At 42.1% G+C, this 22,154-nt stretch overlaps 1 protein-coding gene across 2 annotated transcripts; it reads left to right on the top strand.

Moving 5' to 3' along the window:
- Window positions 1–9,351: 9,351 nt before the first annotated feature.
- LOC112231122 (vascular endothelial growth factor C) lies at window positions 9,352–22,076 on the top strand. 2 transcript variants are annotated; one of them, XM_024397688.2, is made up of 7 exons: window positions 9,352–9,777; window positions 15,593–15,809; window positions 16,987–17,177; window positions 17,410–17,540; window positions 18,317–18,420; window positions 18,614–18,950; window positions 21,303–22,076. In XM_024397688.2, exons 1-7 carry the CDS (start codon window positions 9,613–9,615, stop codon window positions 21,415–21,417), a joined length of 1,260 nt encoding a protein of 419 aa, XP_024253456.2. In that variant the 5' UTR covers window positions 9,352–9,612; the 3' UTR covers window positions 21,418–22,076. The 2 variants fall into 2 exon arrangements, with proteins under 2 accessions (XP_024253456.2, XP_024253458.1); XM_024397690.2 differs by having other exon boundaries at window positions 9,639–10,002.
- The last annotated feature ends 78 nt before the right edge of the window (window positions 22,077–22,154 follow it).

The following is a 22,154-nucleotide window of genomic DNA, read 5'->3' as shown; positions in this document are numbered from 1 at the left end:
GTGATGTTATTTGTGTAAAGTAAATCCAAGCTGGCTTCCCTTGATGCTTTTTTTGTGTGCCAGGACCATTCACAGTTGGGCTCACTCAGTTTAGCTCACCGCTGACTGGTTATTATTGAATTAACATTTTTATCAAGAGAGGTCAAATGCTTGCTGTATTCCCTTGCATTCAATGCTATGGGAGGCAACAATGTCATAGTCTTTTTCACCAGACAGCGTCAGATAGATGAGCTACACATACAGAGACAGAGGGGCGCTGTTTGACTCGCTCGGATGCTTTCTCTGGTGGGACACATTCAGCCTCTTGCGACTGGAAAGAAAATGATGAAACTCAGACAGATGAAAGGAAATTGTTTTATGTTTTTTTCTTGGTATGTTTTTTTGGTGAAGCCTGCCATGAATACTGCTTGGTGAGCCACTGCTTAATGTCTCTCTTTAAAAAGGATTGGAGAATGGAACCACTTACATATGCAGTTTCATTTGTTTCCAATACTCAAAGTTCTCAACACCAGGTCTACTGAACAGAGATCAACGTTTCAACATGCCTAAGTAACACAAGACATAGTTACTGCGAAAACGTTTTTATATTATGGTGGGCAGTCAACGTTTTGTGTTTAGCCAGTGTGTAGCCTTGGCTCACAATTCATTTCGAACACGTTTTGCTGTTTTGGAGATTAGTTTTGTTTTGGTTTGGCTCATTCCAAAGGGATGAGAGTTAAAGAAATGTACAGTACCAGTCAAAAGTTTGGACACACCTACTCATTCCAGGGTTTTTCTTTATTTTTTACTATTTTCTACATTGTAGAATAATAGTGAAGACATAAAAACTATGACATAACACATATGGAATCATGTAGTAACCAAAAGTGTTTCATATTTCAGATTCTTTAAAGTAGCCAATCTTTGCCTTGGTGACAGCTTTGCACAATCTTGGCATTCTCTCAACCAGCTTCATGAGGTAGTCACCTGGAATGCATTTCAATTAACAAGGGTGCCTTGTTAAAAGTTAATTTGTGGAATTTCTTTCCTTCTTAATTTGTTTGAGCCAATCAGTTGTGTTGTGAAAAGGTAGTACACAGAAGATAGCCCTATTTTGTAAAAGACCAAGTCCATATTATGGCAAGAACAGCTCAAATAATCCAAGAGAAACGACTGTCCATCATTGCTTTAAGACATGAAGGTCAGTCAATCCAGAACATTTCAAGAACTTGATTTGTTTAACACTTTCTTGGTTACTACATGATTCCATATGTGTTATTTCATAGTTTTGATATCTTCACTATTATTCTACAATGTAGAAAACATTAGAAATAAAGAAAAACCCTTGAATGAGTAGGTTTGTCCAAACTTTTGACTGGTACTGTACGTATATTATTATGAATTGTAGCAACATATTTTCCCTATTAAAAGTGCTTGTAACAATGAAACAAAACAATCACTGCATTATTGGTCTTGCCTTGAGTGTAAGAACATTTTACCAATGCATGGAAATGTACTGTAACTATGTAATCAAATAAAAAGGGTTTTAAAGAGCAATAAGCTCAAATTAATTTCCTACCTTCTATGAATTCCTGATACCAGGTCATAATACTTAGTTGTTGGAGTATCATATATTCCCTGCAAAGTTATTCTATCAGGTAGGCTACTATACATTTCTTTGACCCCATAGCCACTCATGGTAAAGGGTATGTTTTCCATGCACACCCACCCAAAATATTCTTACATATATATACAATTTCGGAGAAGCAAACACATTTATTTTTACTATCAGGAAGTGCTGAGTTTACCCTCATTTCTTGTAAAACAAGAACCTGGACATTGCATAAACATTCAAGTTACTTCTGCTAAACTATTTTGCAATTCTGGAAGATGGCACATACCCTTTCATCACCACAAGAACAAACCATAAAAAGTAAAAATGCACAAGAGAGATTGGATATAAAAAGAGTACAAATGATTGATGACAAACCACTGACGAATAACTGTAATTTATGCTGATCTTTTATGAACAGTTGCCCTACTATAACCATTAACGGTATATGACTGTTTATGCCACTAGGGAGCAGCACCATTGCACACAATTTAACAGAGTTCTAAGAAACTAGCCACCCAGCTACATCTCAATATGTTGCCTAAGGTGACGTAGCCTCATAATTACCAGACTGATTCCCGTTATCCATTCAGCGAACATTCATGTTAGCTCGCGAGATCAGGCTGCTTGCGAGGCTAAAGGTTGCATGCAACTTCTCACAGATTGATCCTCACCAACATCCTCTCACTGTGAGATATTACTCTTATTTCCTATTCTATTACATCGTTAACTTTAGACTAACCTGATAACAACTTTAGACTAACTTGAGACGAACATGAGACTAACCTGATAACAACTTTAGACTAACCTGATAACAACTTTAGACTAACTTGAGACGAACATGAGACTAACCTGATAACAACTTTAGACTAACCTGATAACAACTTTAGACTAACTTGAGACGAACATGAGCCTGATAACAACTTTAGACTAACCTGATAATAACTATAGACTAACCTGAGACTAACCTGATAACTTTAGACTAACCTGAGACTAACCTTAGATTAACATTGGACTAAATTGAGACTAACCTGGGACTAACATGAGACTAACCTGGGACTAACTTGAGACTAAAATTAGACTAAACTGAGACTACCCTGATAATAACTTTAGATTAATCTGAGACTGACCTGATAATGACTTGAGGCTAACCTGAGACTAACGTTAGACTAACTTTAGACTAACTTTTTACTAACATGAGACTAACCTGAGACTAACATGAGTCTAACCTGATAATATCTTAAAACTAACTTCAGACTAACCTGAGACTACCTTTAGACTAACCTGATAATAACTTTTGACTAATGTTATGTTCCCCAGCAAGAAAACCAAATAATGTCACTCGAAGAGAAGGGGGAACTAACAAAGAGTCAGTAACCACAACCAAAACGAAACAGATGGGGTTTTAGGAGGGGTTCTGGAAGACACTCGTAGGAGTGTCCACAGAAAGTTGACTAGCAAAAGCAACTAGGGCCTAAAATACACCCACCATGAGTACCCACAAAATTTTCCCAAGAACAGGCAAACAAAATTAAAACCCACACCAAACTTAAAGACAGGAAGTAAAAGAAATAGTGGAGCAAAATCGAAAATAGAATAAGGATTGTTTGTCTAGAAATCAAATAGGGAGAGCCAACTAAAGGTGAAACACATTCTGACTAAATACATGACAAGCCAGCACAGGTGTAACCCATACTGACTAAAGAGGTGACAGCAATTGGTGCGACCCACAACCAACAGAAAACAACTTCCATTTCAGAATATTCTCAATTTAAATGTGTCGCCATTTCCAGCATAATCGTGGTGTCTACTGTCTGTCAACACTTAAATAACAGAAAAACAGCCACATTTGTATTTATATATATAAATAGTACCAGTCAAAAGTTTGGACACACCTACTCATTCAAGGGTTTTTCTTTATTTGTACTATTTTCTACATTGTAGAAAAGTAGTGAAGATATCAAAACTATGCAATAACACATATGGAATCATGTAGTAACCAAAAAAGTGTTAAACAAATATAAATATATTGAGATTCTTCAAAGTACTTCAAAGACATCCTTTGCCTTGATGACAGCTTTGCACACTCTTGCCCTTCTTTCAACCAGCTTCACCTGGAATTATTTTCCAACAGTCTTGAAGGAGTTCCCACATATGCTGAGCACTTGTTGGCTGCTTTTCCTTCTCTCTGCGGTCCAACTCATCCCAAACCATCCCAATTGGGTTGAGGTCGGGTGATTGTGGAGGCCAGGTCATCTGATGGAGCACTCCATCACTCTCCTTCTTGGTCAAACAGCCCTTACACAGCCTGAACAGCAGTGGCTACAGGTAGAACATCATTACCGGTTTCCACCGTCTTCTCTGTCCAATCGTACCGGGTGAAGTACGGTTGCAACATGTTGACATAACCCAGCCATTCGTTTCTTCCTCCGCTCCAGTGTGGCGATGATGTAATCCAGATTACCATTTTTTTTCACTATGGGGTAAGGGCCTGAAAAGCGAGATTGCGACGGTGACCCCAGAACGGGCAACAAAACCAGGACTGGGTCACCCACACCGAAAGTGCGTTTTCAGGCCATTTGATCATACCAAACTTCCGTTTGCGCCTTCACAGGCACATTGCAATCTTTATTGAAAAGCGCTAACATGCTCCAACAGGTTTGTTTTTGTGTTTGTGTCGCCCTGCAACAACCTTTATCTCAGAAAGCTCAAAGGACCTCTGGCATGAGGTCCAAACACGAAATAATTTGAAAGAAAACCGAGAGATTCCTGATCAGCCTTCTGATGCAAACAGCACAAGAGGGACCCCTTCCTCCCAGTACTTCTCCAACTCAAAGCAGTAAGCTCTTAACATGGACTTCAAAGTCTGATGAAATCTCTCAAGAGCACCTTGAGACTGGGTGATAGGTACAATAGGGGCAATGGGTTACATCCAACTATTGTAGCACTTGCTGGAATAACCTTTGACATGAAATTCTAAATTTGTTCCGATTACACTACCTGCGGAAATCCAAACTTTAAAAATAATTTCTTTATGATTGGCCACTTTTTCCAATTTTTGCCTAAAATGACATACCCAAATCTAACTGTCTGTAGCTCAGGCCCTGAAGCAAGGATATTCATATTCTTGGTACCATTTGAAACACTTCGAAGTTTGTGGAAATGTGCAAGGAATGTAGGAGAATATAACACATAATGTATCATTCCAGCCCATGTGCAATTTAGATTTTAGACACTAGATGGCAGCAATATATGTGCAAAGTTTTAGACTGATCCTATGAAACATTGCATTCTGTTCAGAATTTTGTACCAAGACTGCCCAAAAGTGCTTAATTTTTTTATTAATAACTTTTCATGTTCAAAACTGTGCACTCTCCTCAAACAATAGCATGGTATTCTTTCACTGTAATAGCTACTGTAAATTGGAAAGTGCAGTTAGATTAACAAGAATTTAATCTTTCGGACAATACCAGATACAGCGGGGCAAAAAAGTATTTAGTCAGCCACCAATTGTGCAAGTTCTCCCACTTAAAAAGATGAGAGAGGCCTGTCATTTTCATCATAGGTACACTTCAACTATGACAGACAAAATGAGAAAAGAAATCCAGAAAATCACTTTGTAGGATTTTTAATGAATTTATTTGCAAATTATGGTGGAAAATAAGTATTTGGTCACCTACAAACAAGCAAGATTTCTGGCTCTCACAGACCTGTAACTTCTTCTTTAAGAGGCTTCTCTGTCCTCCACTTGTTACCTGTATTAATGGCACCTGTTTGAACTTGTTATCAATATAAAAGACACCTGTCCACAACCTCAAACAGTCACACTCCAAACTCCACTAGGGCCAAGACAAAAGAGCTGTCAAAGGACACCAGAAACAAAATTGTAGACCTGCACCAGGCTGGGAAGACTGAATCTGCAATAGGTAAGCAGCTTGGTTTGAAGAAATCAACTGTGGGAGCAATTATTAGGAAATGGAAGACATACAAGACCACTGATAATCTCCCTCGATCTGGGGCTCCACGCAAGATCTCACCCTGTGGGGTCAAAATGATCACAAGAACGGTGAGCAAAAGTCCCAGAACCACATTGGGGGATCTAGTGAATGACCTGCAGAGAGCTGGGACCAAAGTAACAAAGCCTACCATCAGCAAGGGCATTGAAGATGAAACGTGGCTGGGTCTTTCAGCATGACAATGATCCCAAACACACCGCCCGGGCAACGAAGGAGTGGCTTCGTAAGAAGCATTTCAAGGTCCTGGAGTGGCCTAGCCCGTCTCCAGATCTCAACCCCATAGAAAATCTTTGGAGGGAGTTGAAAGTCCGTGATGCCCAGCAACAGCCCCAAAACATCACTGCTCTAGAGGATATCTGCATGGAGGAATGGGCCAAAATACCAGCAACAGTGTGTGAAAACCTTGTGAAGACTTACAGAAAATGTTTGACCTCTGTCATTGCCAACAAAGGGTATATAACAAAGTATTGAGATAAACTTTTGTTATTGACCAAATACTTATTTTCCACCATAATTTTTAAATGAATTCATTAAAATCCTACAATGTGATTTTCTGGATTTTTTTCCCTCATTTTGTCTGTCATAGTTGAAGTGTACCTATGATGAAAATTACAGGCCTCTCTCATCTTTTCAAGTGGGAGAACTTGCACAATTGGTGGCTGACTAAATACTTTTTTGCTCCACTGTAAGGCTGTAACGTAACAAAATGTGTAAAAGTCAAGTGGTCTGAATACTTTCCGAATGCACTCTACATGGATGAACGCTTCACAGCAGACTGGAACCATTTAACTCCGTTTTGTTTGTAGCTATGTCTTGTTTGGCCAGCGTTGTGTCAAGTCACTCCGGTTAACACTGACCGTGGCTTGTGCAGAAAGTAACCCAACAACTTTTTCCAACTGATCTGTCGATAGCGCCTGCTAAATTCAGGGCATCAATGTTGTTGACCAAAGTAGAAACACTTTTGTAGTTATTGATGGCTAACGTTATATCTTTCATAAACGCTGTGTCAGAAAGGAATATCAACACATACAATACTGAACAGCTCACGTTATAGACAGAGCATGCTATATGGCAGACCAATAAAAACTCATCTCGCAGCATGTCCAGCCCATCCATTAACTCATGGCTACCTGGAAGGTTCCTGTATTTTTCCATGGCTAAACCAACTAGGCTCATAATTGAACTATTTTTATTTCATATTTACAGATGGAATACAACTTTATTTTTAAGGCACATGAAAGTTCACATGTTCCAGAAGGCCTTTCTGCCAAAAAAATTAAATAATAATATAATTTAAAAAATATATATTAAAATACCCCTTCCGTGAAGAAGTGACGTGCGGCATACGCCTAGCTTCCTGTGACGGGTCGCATTTAAAAATAAAGCCAAATAATGACTTCCCTTTCAGAATTTTCATCTGAAATCTGAATCATCCATCTCTAATGAGTACATACGGGAACATGGATCCGTACTACTCTAGGTCCTATTGCATTGGTGGTGTGTGGGTTTACGTTAATGTTTTTCTATGAACACATTGAGGGCCCCAGGCCATGGTCTACAGTGTAGGTGGAAGAAACAACATTCCACTGAGTTTCCTGCCAGTAAATCCAGAGCCGGAGGAGGTTCCTGGGAGCTGTCTGCCTGTCTCATCACAGAGATTTACTGGATCTTAGCATAGATCTGTATAGCTTCCTTCCACCTTGTTCTCATGTCTCACCTGCAGCCTTTGTCTGTCTACACAGCCTGGTCTCATAAACTAGACATGACATAGTAAATGTATAGCGACCTAGCTGACGTTAGCCACAACAAATTGGGATTTGTAACATATCATACATTTTGCAAATTCTTAACATATTATACAAATTGTAATTTGTAACATATCATACGAAATAGATGATGGACATCCACAAATTAATACATACTATACGAAATGTAACATATCATACTAATCGGAGTGGCTGTATTTACATTTACAATGTTACATCTACCTCTGAGTCCAAGTTGGTCTGTACGAACTGAGATGACACTTAGTTATCTTTGTCTTCTATTTGGCAGAATAAAACTGGTGCTTCTCCATCTGTTGACTGTCAACACTTTGTTGTCATCAGATCACATCTGTTAAGAGAATCTACAAAGATCTGTTGCATCTATCAATGTGTAGTTTATAAAACAGGTACATCCACATTATGCTTTGGCACATCCTTAAATATGGATTCATCCATCTCTCCATTTGAAATCTCTTGTTCGTTCTCAGACTCTAACGTTAGCAGTGTAGATTTTATTACCTATTTTATTGTTACCATTTCAGCCATATTGGAATTCCCCTTCCTTCACACCTTAGTCTTTGTCTCATAGGAGAGTTCACATTTCTGAGTTGCGTTAGGTGCAAGCTCCAACACGTCCCCGATTGTAAGAGATTTACTGCACACAGATATCTAAGATATGCACTGACAAGACCTGCTACTGTGCACTGGAAAATCCACCTACAGCACTCTGTGCCACATTAAAAACAGGATTTGTATTCATCTAATTTTACATTCACCATACCATGTGGTGTTCAACATGTGGAGAAAAGAGAGGTAGGTGGCTGAGGGAAGAGCACATCATCACTATTTGCCATATTGTCAATTCTACAAACTGGACAAATCTTTATTGTCCCAATAGAGCTGCTGAGCTTACAGTATACAATGACCAGCTGCTGACTTTATTTTATTTTTTACCTTTATTTAACTGGCTGGTCAGAGCTGAGCTGTGCTCGCTGCCTGGCTGCCTTGGTGGCTGGCAGCCTGACTGGCTGTCCCTGCGCCAGCAGCATGACGCATGATGACGGATGTACAGCAGTTGTACACTAGGGGGACTCAAGCGTTCAACAAGTAGGATGTGGGATTGCATCAACTCTTACATTGCATTGAGAAATTGATTAAAGAGCATTGCGTTAATACCAGAGGACCAAAAATGTTGAAAATGGTTTCATACAGCATACTAACTCATAAACAGCCCTATTACTGTTCAACTATTTCTGTAGCTCAATCATCCAAAAGAGACGTTGTTGTAGGAATATTCACTCCACAGATCACCATGACAACACTGACACCCAAGGAAATGCTGAAATAGAGTGAAAGGTACAGATCAAGGGTAAAACCTAATAGGGTGATGTCGAAACATCAGTGATTTACGAAGACAGGCAAGACATATCTGAAGTTTACTGTGGCCTGTTGGCGATGGGAGCGTCGAGGAGGATAGTAGACGATCATACAGCTTATAGCCATAGGGACATCATGCAGTTAAGTATGTGCTGTTTTTTATAGCATTGAATCATAGAATGACTGCTTCCGCTTCTCCCCTCTATACAGAGCAGTACAGTAGACCGGCCTGAGAGGCAGGAGGCCAGGTGATCTATACAGAGCAGTACAGTAGACCGGCCTGAGAGGCATGAGGCCAGGTGCTCTATACAGTAGACCAGCCTGAGAGGCAGGAGGCTAGGTGATCTATACAGAGCAGTACAGTAGACCCGCCTGAGAGGCAGGAGGCCAGGTGATAAGAGAGGACGACATTGCCTCAGCATGTTATAGGGAAATATACAGAGTGAGTGTTCAAACATATAGAGATTACAGATATGGAAAATATAGCACCTTAAAAAGCGTACTCAAGGCACACACCCACACAAACGCTAACTCCCAGTCTGGAGAGGCGGTGGCAGCTCCTCCCAAAATAGAGAGAGAGAGAGAGAGAGAGAGAGAGAGAGAGAGGGGAGTACACTGCTGAGGGAGCCTGTCTGCTGTCACACGTGTCTCCCCTCACCTCCTCTGTACTCCAGCTTCACAGGAGACATACTGCACTCACCACATCTGGACCTACAGGACGTCTATGAGATCTGGCCTCTCAATCTCTACACCTCTTTTCTGATTAACCTAATCTACAAAGAATCTGATCCAAATACAAAGCCTTCCGAGGGAAACTCGATGGCAGAGGTTGTGGAAACACTTGGAAAGAACACAATGATACATGCTGTATGAAGTGAAAGAAAATCCTTCCTGGGGGGGAAATGGTGTGTTTGAAAGGCACTCTACGGGGCTCATCGTATCCACACTCTACGGGGCTCATCGTATCCACACTCTACGGGGCTCATCGTATCCACCCTCTACGGGGCTCATCGTATCCACACTCAAGGTCAGTTCCTGGCTAAGGAAAGAGGAAATCCTTGTGCTCTGTGGGGTGAGAGTTCAACTGTGGTGCATTAGCTGATCCTTCATCATCTCCCCCTCCACCTGCTCCCCCTTTCATCATCGACACACTATGTGGATGTTATCTTTAGCCGTATGGATTCTCAATGTCACAAATCTCACTCATGGATTTGACTATGATGAGTATTACCCAGGCGAGGAGGAAACCAAGGTGAGTAACTAACAACAGGTTTCTGCTCTTGAATTATGTGTCATATTGTACATTAACGGGACAGATAACAATTCCCCAGATTAATGCTTTTTCTGCATGGTGAACGTTTATTATGCACAGAACTCTGATTTCAGTTCAGAAATAGGCCTGTGAAAGTATTAGACTAGTGTTGTTGACTACATCAGTTTGTTGACTAATTCAGTTTGTTGACTACATCAGTTTGTTGACCACATCAGTTAGTTGACTAATTCAGTTTGTTGACCACATCAGTTTGTTGACCACATCAGTTTGTTGACTAATTCAGTTTGTTGACTACATCAGTTTGATGACCACATCAGTTTGATGACCACATCAGTTTGTTGACCACATCAGTTTGATGACCACATCAGTTTGTTGACTACATCAGTTTGATGACCACATCAGTTTGATGACCACATCAGTTTGTTGACCACATCAGTTTGATGACCACATCAGTTTGTTGACCACATCAGTTTGATGACCACATCAGTTTGATGACCACATCAGTTTGTTGACCACATCAGTTTGATGACCACATCAGTTTGTTGACTAATTCAGTTTGTTGACTACATCACTTTGTTGACTAATTCAGTTTGTTGACTAATTCAGTTTGTTGACTACATCACTTTGTTGACTACATCACTTTGTTGACCACATTCAGTTTGCTGACTAAATCCGTTTGTTGACTAAATCTTTTTGTTGACTAAATCTGTTTGTTAACAATCAGTTTGTTGACTAAAGCAATCTCAATCGTTCAATAAACAGACAAGACAGGCAGTTTCCCACACTCGTTACTCAGGGCGTAGTTGTTGGTTTCACTACAGTGGGTGTGTCTTTATTTGGCAATACAATCCCCTCCTCTGTGGCTACATTGTGTGTCATTGAAGGTAAAATGAATGAATAACTCTTAATGTGCATGTCTATTTCCCCTGTTGAGGGTGGTAGGCCACACCTTTAGACAGACATGTCTACCATTGAAAAGGTTGAATGGAGAGAGGGATTGAGGGATTGTCAATTTCGATAATAGAGTCCAGTGAGGATTTGTTTGAAACACAAGCAAAGTGACTTTTGATGGTTACATTCCACTCAAGAGCCATTCAGAGCTGTGGCTACATTATAACAATAGTGAGGTAAACTGACAATAGGTTGGGTGTGATGATAAACATTCACTCTGAAGACTATGTCAGATCATGTAGGTTGCAGTGCCTTGTGTGTCTTTGTGAGACGGGGTATGGGTGAACGGATGATCTCCGCATGTGCATTTCCCATCGTAAAGCATGGAGGAGGTGTGATGGTGCTTTGCTGGTGACAATGTCTGTGATTTATTTAGAATTCAAGGCACACTTAACCAGCATGGCTACCACAGCATTCTGCAGCGATACGCCATCCCATCTGGTTTGTGCTTAGTGGTACTATCATTTATTTTCCAACAAGACATTGACCCAAAACACACCTCCAGGCTGTGTAAGGGCTGTTTGACCAAAAATAAGAGTGATGGAGTGCTGCATCAGATGACCTGGCCTCCACAACCACCCGAACTCAATCCAACTGAGATGGTTTGAGATGAGTTAGACCGCAGAGTAAAGGAAAAGCAGCCAACAAGTGCTCATCATATGTGGGAACTCCTTCAAGACTGTTGGAAAAGCATTCCTTATGAAGTTGGTTGAGAGAATGCCAAGAGTGTGTAAAGCTGTCATCAAGGCAAATGGTGGCTGTTTGAAGAATCTCAAATATAAAATATATTTATATTTGTTTAACACTTTTTTGGTTACTACATGATTCCATATGTGTTATTTTATAGTTTTAATGTCTTCACTATTATTCTACAATGTAGAAAATAGTAACAATAAAGAAAAACCCTGGAATGAGTAGGTATCCAAACTTTTGACTGGTACTGTATAAATACTTACATACATATATTTACCAATAGTGAACTCAAGGCATCCATCGGAATACGCAGAACTTTGATTATAACAGACATAATAACCTTGTTCCTTATCTCTAAGAAAGAACTTGGCTAATCTCATTGGAAAAAATATGATCTTCCATTGCTTAGTTTCCCCATACTGGCTCAGTTTCCATGGTGTCGCTGCCAAAGTGCCAGTCTAGCTTTACCAACTCGGATAGATACAACAACAGCATTTGTTTCCAGAATGACAAGGTAGCACCCAGGCTGCTTGGTGGGTGTTGATCTCTGAGGCAGACAGTGATAATGTTACAGTGATGCCCTAGGGATGGATTGCAATATGGACATTTCTGATTCTGACTTAATAAATTGTATTCTCCTAATCAAACTCATGTGTACACTACCGTTCAAAAGTTTGGGGTCACTTAGAAATGTCCTTGTTTTTGAAAGAAAAGCCTTTTTTTTGTCCATTAAAATAACATCAAATTGATCCGCAGTCTAGACATTGTTAATGTTGTAAATGACTATTGTAGCTGGAGGCCCATTAACAGCCACCATCACTCCTGTGTTCCAATGGCACGTTGTGTTAGCTAATCCAAGTTAATAATTTTAAAAGGCTAATTGATCATTAGAAAACCCTTTTGCAATTATGTTAGCACAGCTGAAAACTGTTGTGCTGATTTAAAGAAGCAATAAAACTGGCCTTCTTTAGACTAGGTGAGTATCTGAAGCAGAGTTGCCAAGAAACTGAAGATCTCATACAACGCTGTGTACTACTCCCTTCACAGAACAGAGCAAACTGGCTCTAACCAGAATAGAAAGAGGAGTGGGAGGCCCCGGGGCACAACTGAGAAAGAGGACAAGTGGATTAGAGTGTCTAGTTTGAGAAACCGACCCCTCACAAGTCCTCAACTGGCAGCTTCATTAAATAGTACACGCAAAACACCAGTCTCAACCAGTCAACAGTGAAGAGATGACTCCGGGATGCTGGCCTTCTAGGAAGAGTTCCTCTGTCCAGTGTCTGTGTTGTTTTGCCCATCTTAATCTTTTCTTTTTATTGGCCAGTCTGCGATATGGCTTTTTCCTTGCAACTCTGTCTAGAAAGCTAGCATCACTGTTGACGTTGAGACTGGTGTTTTGCGGGTACTATTAAATGAAGCTGCCAGTTTGATTTCTTCTTTAATCAGAACAACAGTTTTCAGCTGTGCTAACATAATTACAAAAGTGTGGTCTAATGATCAATTAGCCTATTAAAATGATAAACTTGGATTAGCTAACACAACATGTCAATGGAACACAGGAGTGATGGTTGCTGATAATGGGCCTCTGTACGCCTATGTAGATATTCCATTAAAAATCTGCCGTTTCCAGCTACAATAGTCATTTACAACATTAACAATGTCTACACTGTATTTCTTATCAAGTTGATGTTATTTTAATGGACAAAAAAAAATTGCTTTTCATTCAAAACGAAGGACATTTCTAAGTGACCCCAAATTTTTGAACGGTAGTGTATGTTGTGAAACTCAATACACTCTGTTAAGATACTCAAACTCTGTTGAGATGCTCAAACTCTGTTGATATTAAATATATAAATATATACACTGCTCAAAAAAAGGGAACACTTAAACAACACAATGTAACTCCAAGTCAATCACACTTCTGTGAAATCAAACTGCCCACTTAGGAAGCAACACTGATTGACAATAAATTTCACATGCTGTTGTGCAAATGGAATAGACAACAGGTGGAAATTATAGGCAATTAGCAAGACACCCCCAATAAAGGAGTGGTTCTGCAGGTGGAGACCACAGATCACTTCTCAGTTCCTATGCTTCCTGGCTGATGTTTTGGTCACTTTTGAATGCTGGCGGTGCTTTCACTCTAGTGGTAGCATGAGACGGAGTCTACAACCCACACAAGTGGCTCAGGTAGTGCAGCTCATCCAGGATGGCACATCAATGCGAGCTGTGGCAAGAAGGTTTGCTGTGTCTGTCAGCGTAGTGTCCAGAGCATGGAGGCGCTACCAGGAGACAGGCCAGTACATCAGGAGATGTGGAGGAGGCCGTAGGAGGGCAACAACCCAGCAGCAGGACCACTACCTCCGCCTTTGTGCTGACCTCCAGCAGGCCACAAATGTGCATGTGTCTGCTCAAACGGTCAGAAACAGACTCCATGAGGGTGGTATGAGGGCCCGACGTCCACAGGTGGGGGTTGTGCTTACAGCCCAACACCGTGCAGGACGTTTGGCATTTGCCAGAGAACACCAAGATTGGCAAATTCGCCACTGGCGCCCTGTGCTCTTCACAGATGAAAGCAGGTTCACACTGAGCACGTGACAGACGTGACAGAGTCTGGAGACGCCATGGAAAACGTTCTGCTGCCTGCAACATCCTCCAGCATGACCGGTTTGGCGGTGGGTCAGTCATGGTGTGGGGTGGCATTTCTTTGGGGGGGCCGCACAACCCTCCATGTGCTCGCCAGAGGTAGCCTGACTGCCATTTGGTACCGAGATGAGATCCTGAGACCCCTTGTGAGACCATATGCTGGTGCAGTTGGCCCTGGGTTCCTCCAAATGCAAGACAATGCTAGACCTCATGTGGCTGGAGTGTGTTAGCAGTTCCTGCAAGAGGAAGGCATTGATGCTATGGACTGGCCCGCCCGTTCCCCAGACCTGAATCCAATTGAGCACATCTGGGACATCATGTCTCGCTCCATCCACCAACGCCACGTTGCACCACAGACTGTCCAGGAGTTGGCAGATGCTTTAGTCCAGATCTGGGAGGAGATCCCTCAGGAGACCATCCGCCACCTCATCAGGAGCATGCCCAGGCGTTGTAGGGAGGTCTACAGGCACGTGGAGGCCACACACACTACTGAGCCTCATTTTGACTTGTTTTAAGGACATTACATCAAAGTTGGATCAGCCTGTAGTGTGGTTTTCCACTTTAATTTTGAGTGTGACTCCAAAACCAGACCTCCATGGGTTGATACATTTGATTTCCATTGATAATTTTTGTGTGATTTTGTTGTCAGCACATTCAACTATGTAAAGAAAAAAGTATTTAATAAGAATATTTAATTCATTCAGATCTAGGATGTGTTATTTTAGTGTTCCCTTTATTTTTTTGAGCAGTGTATATTTATTGATTATATATACATATATATGTAACTTTTATTTAACTAGGCAAGCCACAAATTCTTATTTACAATGATGGCCTACCAGGGAACAGTGGGTTAACTACCTTGGCAGAACGACAGATTTTTACCTTGTCAGCTCGGGGATTCAATCCAGCATCTTTTCAGTTGCTGGCCCAACGCTCTAACCACTAGGCTACCTGCTGCCCCGATAAACTCTGTTGAGATACTCAATACACTCTGTTGAGATACTCAATAAACTCTGTTGAGACACTCCATGAACTCTGTTGAGACACTCAATGAACTCTCTTGAGACACACAATAAACTCTCTTGAGACACTCAATAAACTCTCTTGAGACACTCAATAAACTCTCTTGAGACACTCAATAAACTCTCTTGAGACACTCAATAAACTCAGTTGAGACACTCAATTAATGTGTACATAGTATATTGCAATCAACTGAATTGATTTTGATTGAATTTTGTTAGATCAAATATATAAATCTGTTCATTTTGTTCCTCGATAGGCCCCGCTGGTTGGGGAGGGACTCAGTGATTTAGACACAGTGTCCAATGTGGACGAGCTGGTGGAGCTGTTGTACCCAGAGTACAGTCTGGTGCAGCATTGCCTACGTAGGAAAACCCAGCGCACCTCCACTCCTCTCCATCCTGAAGACGACGTCTGGGCCTGGGGCAAGCCCAGGGAGGGGGCACTGTACAAGTCTGACGACGGCACCTTTGACGGTAAGGCTCTTCAGTTAATTGGCCCTAATAACAGCCTACACCAATAGAGAAAGAAAGTTGTCTTCCCATCCCACAGGGTGCAGAATTTTGTGTGGTAACCCCATTTGTCTTTCCCCAAACCCACAAATGGGTGTCTTTGTTAAAAGGATAAAGAAAGGACTTTCATTTTCCTAACAGTTAAAGAGGCCCCTACCTTTCATTGATCATCCCCAACCTCTATGAAATGATCCCAGAAACAATTCAAAGAAAGGAAATCAGATCCAGTGACTAGAACTCTTCTAAAGAAACCAATCAGACCTAGTGACTAAAGCGCTTCGAAAGAAACCACTCATGCTGGAAAATTGACCACGACCAGTGCCAGTCAGAAGGAGGCCATATTGAATTAGTTACCGAGGCAAATTGCACATAATTATGGTGGTCATCTGACAACAGAGATTGCACTAAAAAGGAAATGATTTGATGAATTCAATCCTTCATCAAATGACATCTCTCATAATGTGGCTTAGTTTGTGGCAGTGTGGCCCTGTGATTATTGGAATGGGCTTTCCAAAAGGAAATGAACCATTACAAAACTCTAACTGTAGGTGTGGGTACAATGTCGTTGGATGTTGCAACCAACCAAGCAACATAGCCTAATCCTAATGCAGCAGCATTATTAGCAGGGTGACTTAAGATGGTCAAGAACAGAATGTTCCGGATGTTCTATTGTATTCCATATCAGTCAGGATATACTTTATATCCCTGATAACCTGTCTGTTGCTGTTCCTCCATTCGTCCCTGATAACCTGTCTGTTGCTGTTCCTCCATTCGTCCCTGATAACCTGTCTGTTGCTGTTCCTCCATTCGTCCCTGATTACCTGTCTGTTGCTGTTCCGCCATTCGTCCCTGATAACCTGTCTGTTGCTGTTCCTCCATTCGTCCCTGATAACCTGTCTGTTGCTGTTCCTCCATTCGTCCCTGATTACCTGTCTGTTGCCGTTCCTCCATTCGTCCCTGATAACCTGTCTGTTGCCATTCCTCCATTCGTCCCTGATAACCTGTCTGTTGCTGTTCCTCCATTCATCCCTGATTACCTGTCTGTTGCTGTTCCTCCATTCGTCCCTGATAACCTGTCTGTTGCTGTTCCTCAATTCGTCCCTGATAACCTGTCTGTTGCTGTTCCTCCATTCATCCCCAGTTATTCTGGAGGAGATCCAGCGTACCATGTGCAGTCCTCGGGAGGTGTGTCTGGAGGTGTCTAAAGAGTACCCAGAGAGCACCCGTCACTTCTACATGCCTCGCTGTGTGTCTGTGCACCGCTGTGGGGGCTGCTGTACCCACGAGGGTCTGTACTGCACCAACACCAGCCATACTTACAGCAACAAGACGGTGAGCAACAGAGGACAAACTAGATATCATTCAAAATGTTCAACAATGCTGACACTCAAGTAAAGTTGCTCTTAAACTGTAATAACATTAGTAAGGACAGTCTATTAACATGTTTCAACATATCTATTTAAGTGAGTTGTCGTTTCATAGTATACAGTAAGAAAGGATATAAGGTAGAGCCCAAATCTGAATGCCAGTCATTGACACGGTGTTGTTTCTCCTGTGGACTCAGCTGCTGGAGATGACTCACCGTGAACATTCTGTGGTGATGGTGGCGTTCGTCAACCACACATCCTGTGAGTGTCTGTCCAAGAGGCCCCAGCACTCCGTCATCAGGAGGGCTGCTGCAGCCCACCTCACCGTGTGAGTGAGTAGTGAGGAGTAGTCACCTTCGAGACGCAACATCTGCCCCTGCAGATCGAGATACAATGTGGACACACACACAATTATTATTAAGCAATACCATTTTCAATAGCAATACCGTTTTCAATAGCAATACCGTTTTCAATAGCAATACCATTTGGTTCATGTTGAACAACATCTTTTAGGTAGGTAGCCTAGCGGCTAAGTGCTTTGGGCCAGTAACCAAAAGGTCGCTGGTTCGAATCCCCAAGCAATCTAGGTGAAAATGCTGTCCATATGCCCTTGAGCAAGGCACTTAACTCTCTAAATTACAAAAAAAAAAAAAATGTGAGAAGGTACAATGTAACAATATAGCTGTCTGACTTTAGACAAGGATACTGAAACATTCCATCTGATCCTATCTGATGTGGACAACAACAAGGGTGTGACGATGCAAGGGAATGAGCTAGATCATCAGATATTTGGTCAAAAGTGCTTTGAGTGTGCATTTGCCTTTGAACTGAAGCCATGTGGAAGAGGCCATGTTTCCCCCTGCTCTCCTCTCCCTGTGTCCAGCCTAACTGCTCTTGACTGCTGTGTGTAGGCTATCTGCCAGGCCAAGGCCAGCAGGGAGGAGAGCCAGATTCACTTCCCTCTCACAGGGAGGAGCCACATGCCGCCCATGGTGTCCAGCCCCTTCACAGGAATGCTTTGTGAGAGTAGCCAAGCAGTCCCCCTAAGCCAAGAAAAGACCTCCGATCTGATCCTGGCCTGTGTGTCCCTGCTTCCCTCTGCAGGTGTTCTCCGCCAGATGTTCCCTGCAGTACAGGACTGGTCTGGGACCCCACCAGCTGCCTGTGTGTTCCCATGGACACAAGCTTCTTCTCCGAGAGAGAGCTGGGTAAATTAAACTAACTCCATACCCATACAACCCCAGTACAGTCGTTTCTGTTCGCCAACACCCAGAGATACCTCATAGGTCAGAGAGTTGGCAAATTAGGAAGATATACATTGAAGTGACATGTACTAAACCACATGCCGTCTGTCAATAAGGGACACTCAATAGCACCTCTCCTCTCCACCATCTGGTTCAGAACCCCTGGAGTCGGCCTTGCTGGCGCTGTGTGGCCCCAACAAAGTCCTGGACGAGGACAGCTGTGAGTGTGTGTGTGAGAACGGTCTGACAGAGGCCAGCTGTGGGCCGGGCTGGCGTCTAGACCAGGCGTCCTGTGAGTGTCTCTGTGAGGACCAGCCCGCCCCGGGGACCTGCCCTCCCAACCAACGCTGGGACCCAGAGCTGTGTGGCTGTGTGTGCCGGTCAGAGTGCCCCCGTAGCCAGCCTCTCAACCCAGAGACGTGCCTGTGCCAGTGCAGGGATAGCCCTCAGACCTGCCTGCTAGAGGGCAAGAGGTTCAACGCACACAACTGCAGGTAAGAAATAGAATCTAACACAGAAGGCATTTCATATGATGCTGGATGTCCCCATAGACCTTTATAGAACCTCCCCGAGTACTATTCCCAGAACTATGATGCTGTCACGGTGGCCAAGGTAATAATATGTGTTGTTTGACCTAAGTTGGATCGGACAGCGTGGGAACAAAAAGCTATTACTGTTACAGGTACAGTTATTTTTATTTGAAAAGAGCAAAACACAACATCTAAACCGCTGTGAAATATACACCACATTTTTTTTTTTTCACCAGGTAGGCCAGTTGAGAACAAGTTCTCATTTACAATTGCGACCTGGACTAATAGTATATGGACACCTGCTCGTCGAATATCTCGTTCCAAAATCATGGGCATTAATATGGGGTTAGTTTGCTGCTATTACAGCCTCCACTTTTCTGGGAAGACTTTCCACTAGATGTTGGAACATTGCTGCTATAACAGCCTCCACTCTTCTGAGAAGGCTTTCCACTAGATGTTGGAACATTGTTGCTATAACAGCCTCCACTCTTCTGGGAAGGCTTTCCACTAGATGTTGGAACATTGCTGCTATAACAGACTCCACTCTTCTGGGAAGGCTTTCCACTGGATGTTGGAACATTGCTGCGGGGACTTCCATTCAGCCACAGGAGAATTTGTGAGGTCAGGGCTCTGATGTTGAGTGATTAGGCCTGGCTCGAGGTTGGCATTCTAATTCATTCCAAAGGTGTTCGATGGTGTTGAGGTCAGGGCTCTGTGCAGGCCAGTCAAGTTCTTCCACACCGATCTAAACAAATCATTTCTGTATGGACCTCACCCCATTCACATTGCATTGTAATGCTGAAACAGGAAAGGGTCTTCCCCAAACTGTTGTCACAAAGTTGGAAGCACAGAATCGTCAAGAATGTCCTTTTATGCTGTAGCGTTAAGATATCCCTTCACTGGAATTAAGGGGCCTAGCCTGAACCATGAAAAACAGCCACAGACCATTATTCCTCTTCCACCAAACTTAACAGTTGACACTATGCATTCGGGCAGAGAGCGTTCTCCTGGCATCTGCCAGATGGTGCAGCGCGATTCATCACTCCAGAGAACGCGCTTCCACTGCTCCAGAGTCCAATGGCGGCGAGCTTTACACCATTCCAGCCAACACTTAGCATTGCACATGGTGATCTTAGGCTTGTCTGCAGCTGCTCGGCCATGGAAACCCATTTCATGAAGCTCCCGACGGACAGTTCTTGTGCTGACATTGCTTCCAGAGGCAGTTTGGAACTCGTAGTGAGTGTTGCAACCGAGGACAGTGTATTTTGAATAACCAAAAATATAGTATTTTCAGCTATTTGAAGCTGGTGTACAAAACCGAAAGTAAAAGACACAAAAACTCAACTTAATAATGGGATGCATAGAAATAGAGCACATAGAACAGATCTACTGCTTCTTAGACTTGCTTTCAATAAGAATTACAGATCTATAACTCACATTTCTATGTAAATTTGGTCAGGTTGCCCAGAAAGTTACATATTGCAGCTTTAAATACTGAATGGTATGATGTTAAATACTGTATGGTATAATGTTAAATACTGTATGGTATAATTAAGCAATAAGACCTGAGGTGGTGTGGTATATCGCCAATATACCACGGCTAAGGGCTGTTCTTAGGCACGACGCAACGCTATTATAAACTGGTTACCAATGTAATTAGAACAGTAAAAAGTATTTTTTTGTCATACCCACATGGTCTGATATACCACGTCTTTCAGCCAATCAGCATTGAGGGCTCGAACCATCCCCGTTATAATCTTAAATACTGAATGTTATCATGTTAAATACTGTATGCTATAATGTTAAATACTGTATGCTATAATGTTAAATACTGTATGCTATAATGTTAAATACTGAATGGGTATAATGAGCAATACACATTTCAGTGGAATCCACATAGTTCAAATCCACATAGTTCACAGTTCTACACATCTGTTAAACGTAACGATAACTACAGAAATATTACAAAACACTTCCCGATAGTAACAAGACTTACATAAGAAGTACAACTCTAGCGTGAGAATTCATATCCTGCTTACTTCCCTTAACATGAAGCTGAGGCAAGGCACCTGACACATTTCTTTGGAATGGAGAAACAAGATTTTCCAGTAAGCACAGAATTCCCCTCTCCAGCAAGAGATTTTTTTTGAACACTGGAAAGAATCATTAAGGCTATGGGGATTGGTCCCAGATTACACGCACGCGCATAAGTAGCCTACACACGCAGGGTCATGCACGCAGCCCACAGTTATATTGAAACTACATTACATTGCGTAAAACCAACAGTTCTGTCTGTTTCTCTTCCCCTACACCAAGCTGTTACCGGCTGCCCTGCAGAAAGCCACACAACAGCTGTCCAACAGGCTTCTACTACAGCCACTACGTCTGCCAGTGCATACCCAACCACATGAGGTCAGGGGAGTGGAACTGACAAAGCTGGTGTTACCAGCACTGGTGTTACCAGCACTGGTGTTACCAGGACTGGTGTTACCAGGACTGGTGTTACCAGGACTGGTGACAAACTCTAGGGTCAATGTACTGTAACTGTATGGTGGAAACGAGGCGGTGTGTTTGCAATGTAAAGCCGGTAGATGGAGGCTAGAATTAGGGGAATGTTTTTTTATGAATTCTCCTGATAGGCCGCGAGGCTCTCCATCGTCAGACCAGGGAACATACAATGAAGCACACAACGATGCAGTCGTCTAGATACTGCAGGTCATGGTCTGAATCATGGACATTATTGACATTGCCTCAGATTCATTAAGTGTGGCTGTTAAAATGAAAAAAAAAAATTCATTCCATAAAATTAAATAATTTTTAGATTATCTGACATGGATATTTATTGCAAGTGACCCTGCATCTCTCCGAGATGACGATGACGTAACTGGGAAGAAACGCCCTGACATGAGAAGGAAGACAAAAGACTGAAATGTAAAGCCCATGCATATACTGTATTGTACAAAACGTGTGACTGTAGTCAGTGGTGGCTGTGAATGAAAAGTGTGTTTTTAATGTCATATCCTATTTGTATTGTATTTAAAATACACGCTATTGATAAAATAAAATACAAATTTGATTGGCTTTGGTAAATGTGTACGGTGTGTGTTTGATAAGAGTTTTGTGACAAGAAGTTTGGCAACAGACTATGGGAACCAGACCAGACTGGCA

Source organism: Oncorhynchus tshawytscha, linkage group LG33, assembly GCF_018296145.1.
Source record: "Oncorhynchus tshawytscha isolate Ot180627B linkage group LG33, Otsh_v2.0, whole genome shotgun sequence".
NCBI classification, from domain to species: Eukaryota; Metazoa; Chordata; class Actinopteri; order Salmoniformes; family Salmonidae; genus Oncorhynchus; species Oncorhynchus tshawytscha.
Note: the sequence above shows the minus strand (reverse complement) of the source record. Positions and strands in the feature narration are given on the sequence as shown.

Bases quoted from the DNA above. Each gene is read 5' to 3' on its own strand.
- LOC112231122 (XM_024397688.2), top strand. From the start codon at position 9,613: ATGCTGTATGAAGTGAAAGAAAATCCTTCCTGGGGGGGAAATGGTGTG. The intron at 15,810-16,986 runs GTAAGGCTCTTC...ATTCATCCCCAG, and splicing joins TGACGACGGCACCTTTGACG to TTATTCTGGAGGAGATCCAG. The intron at 18,951-21,302 runs GTAAGAAATAGA...CCCTACACCAAG, and splicing joins TTCAACGCACACAACTGCAG to CTGTTACCGGCTGCCCTGCA.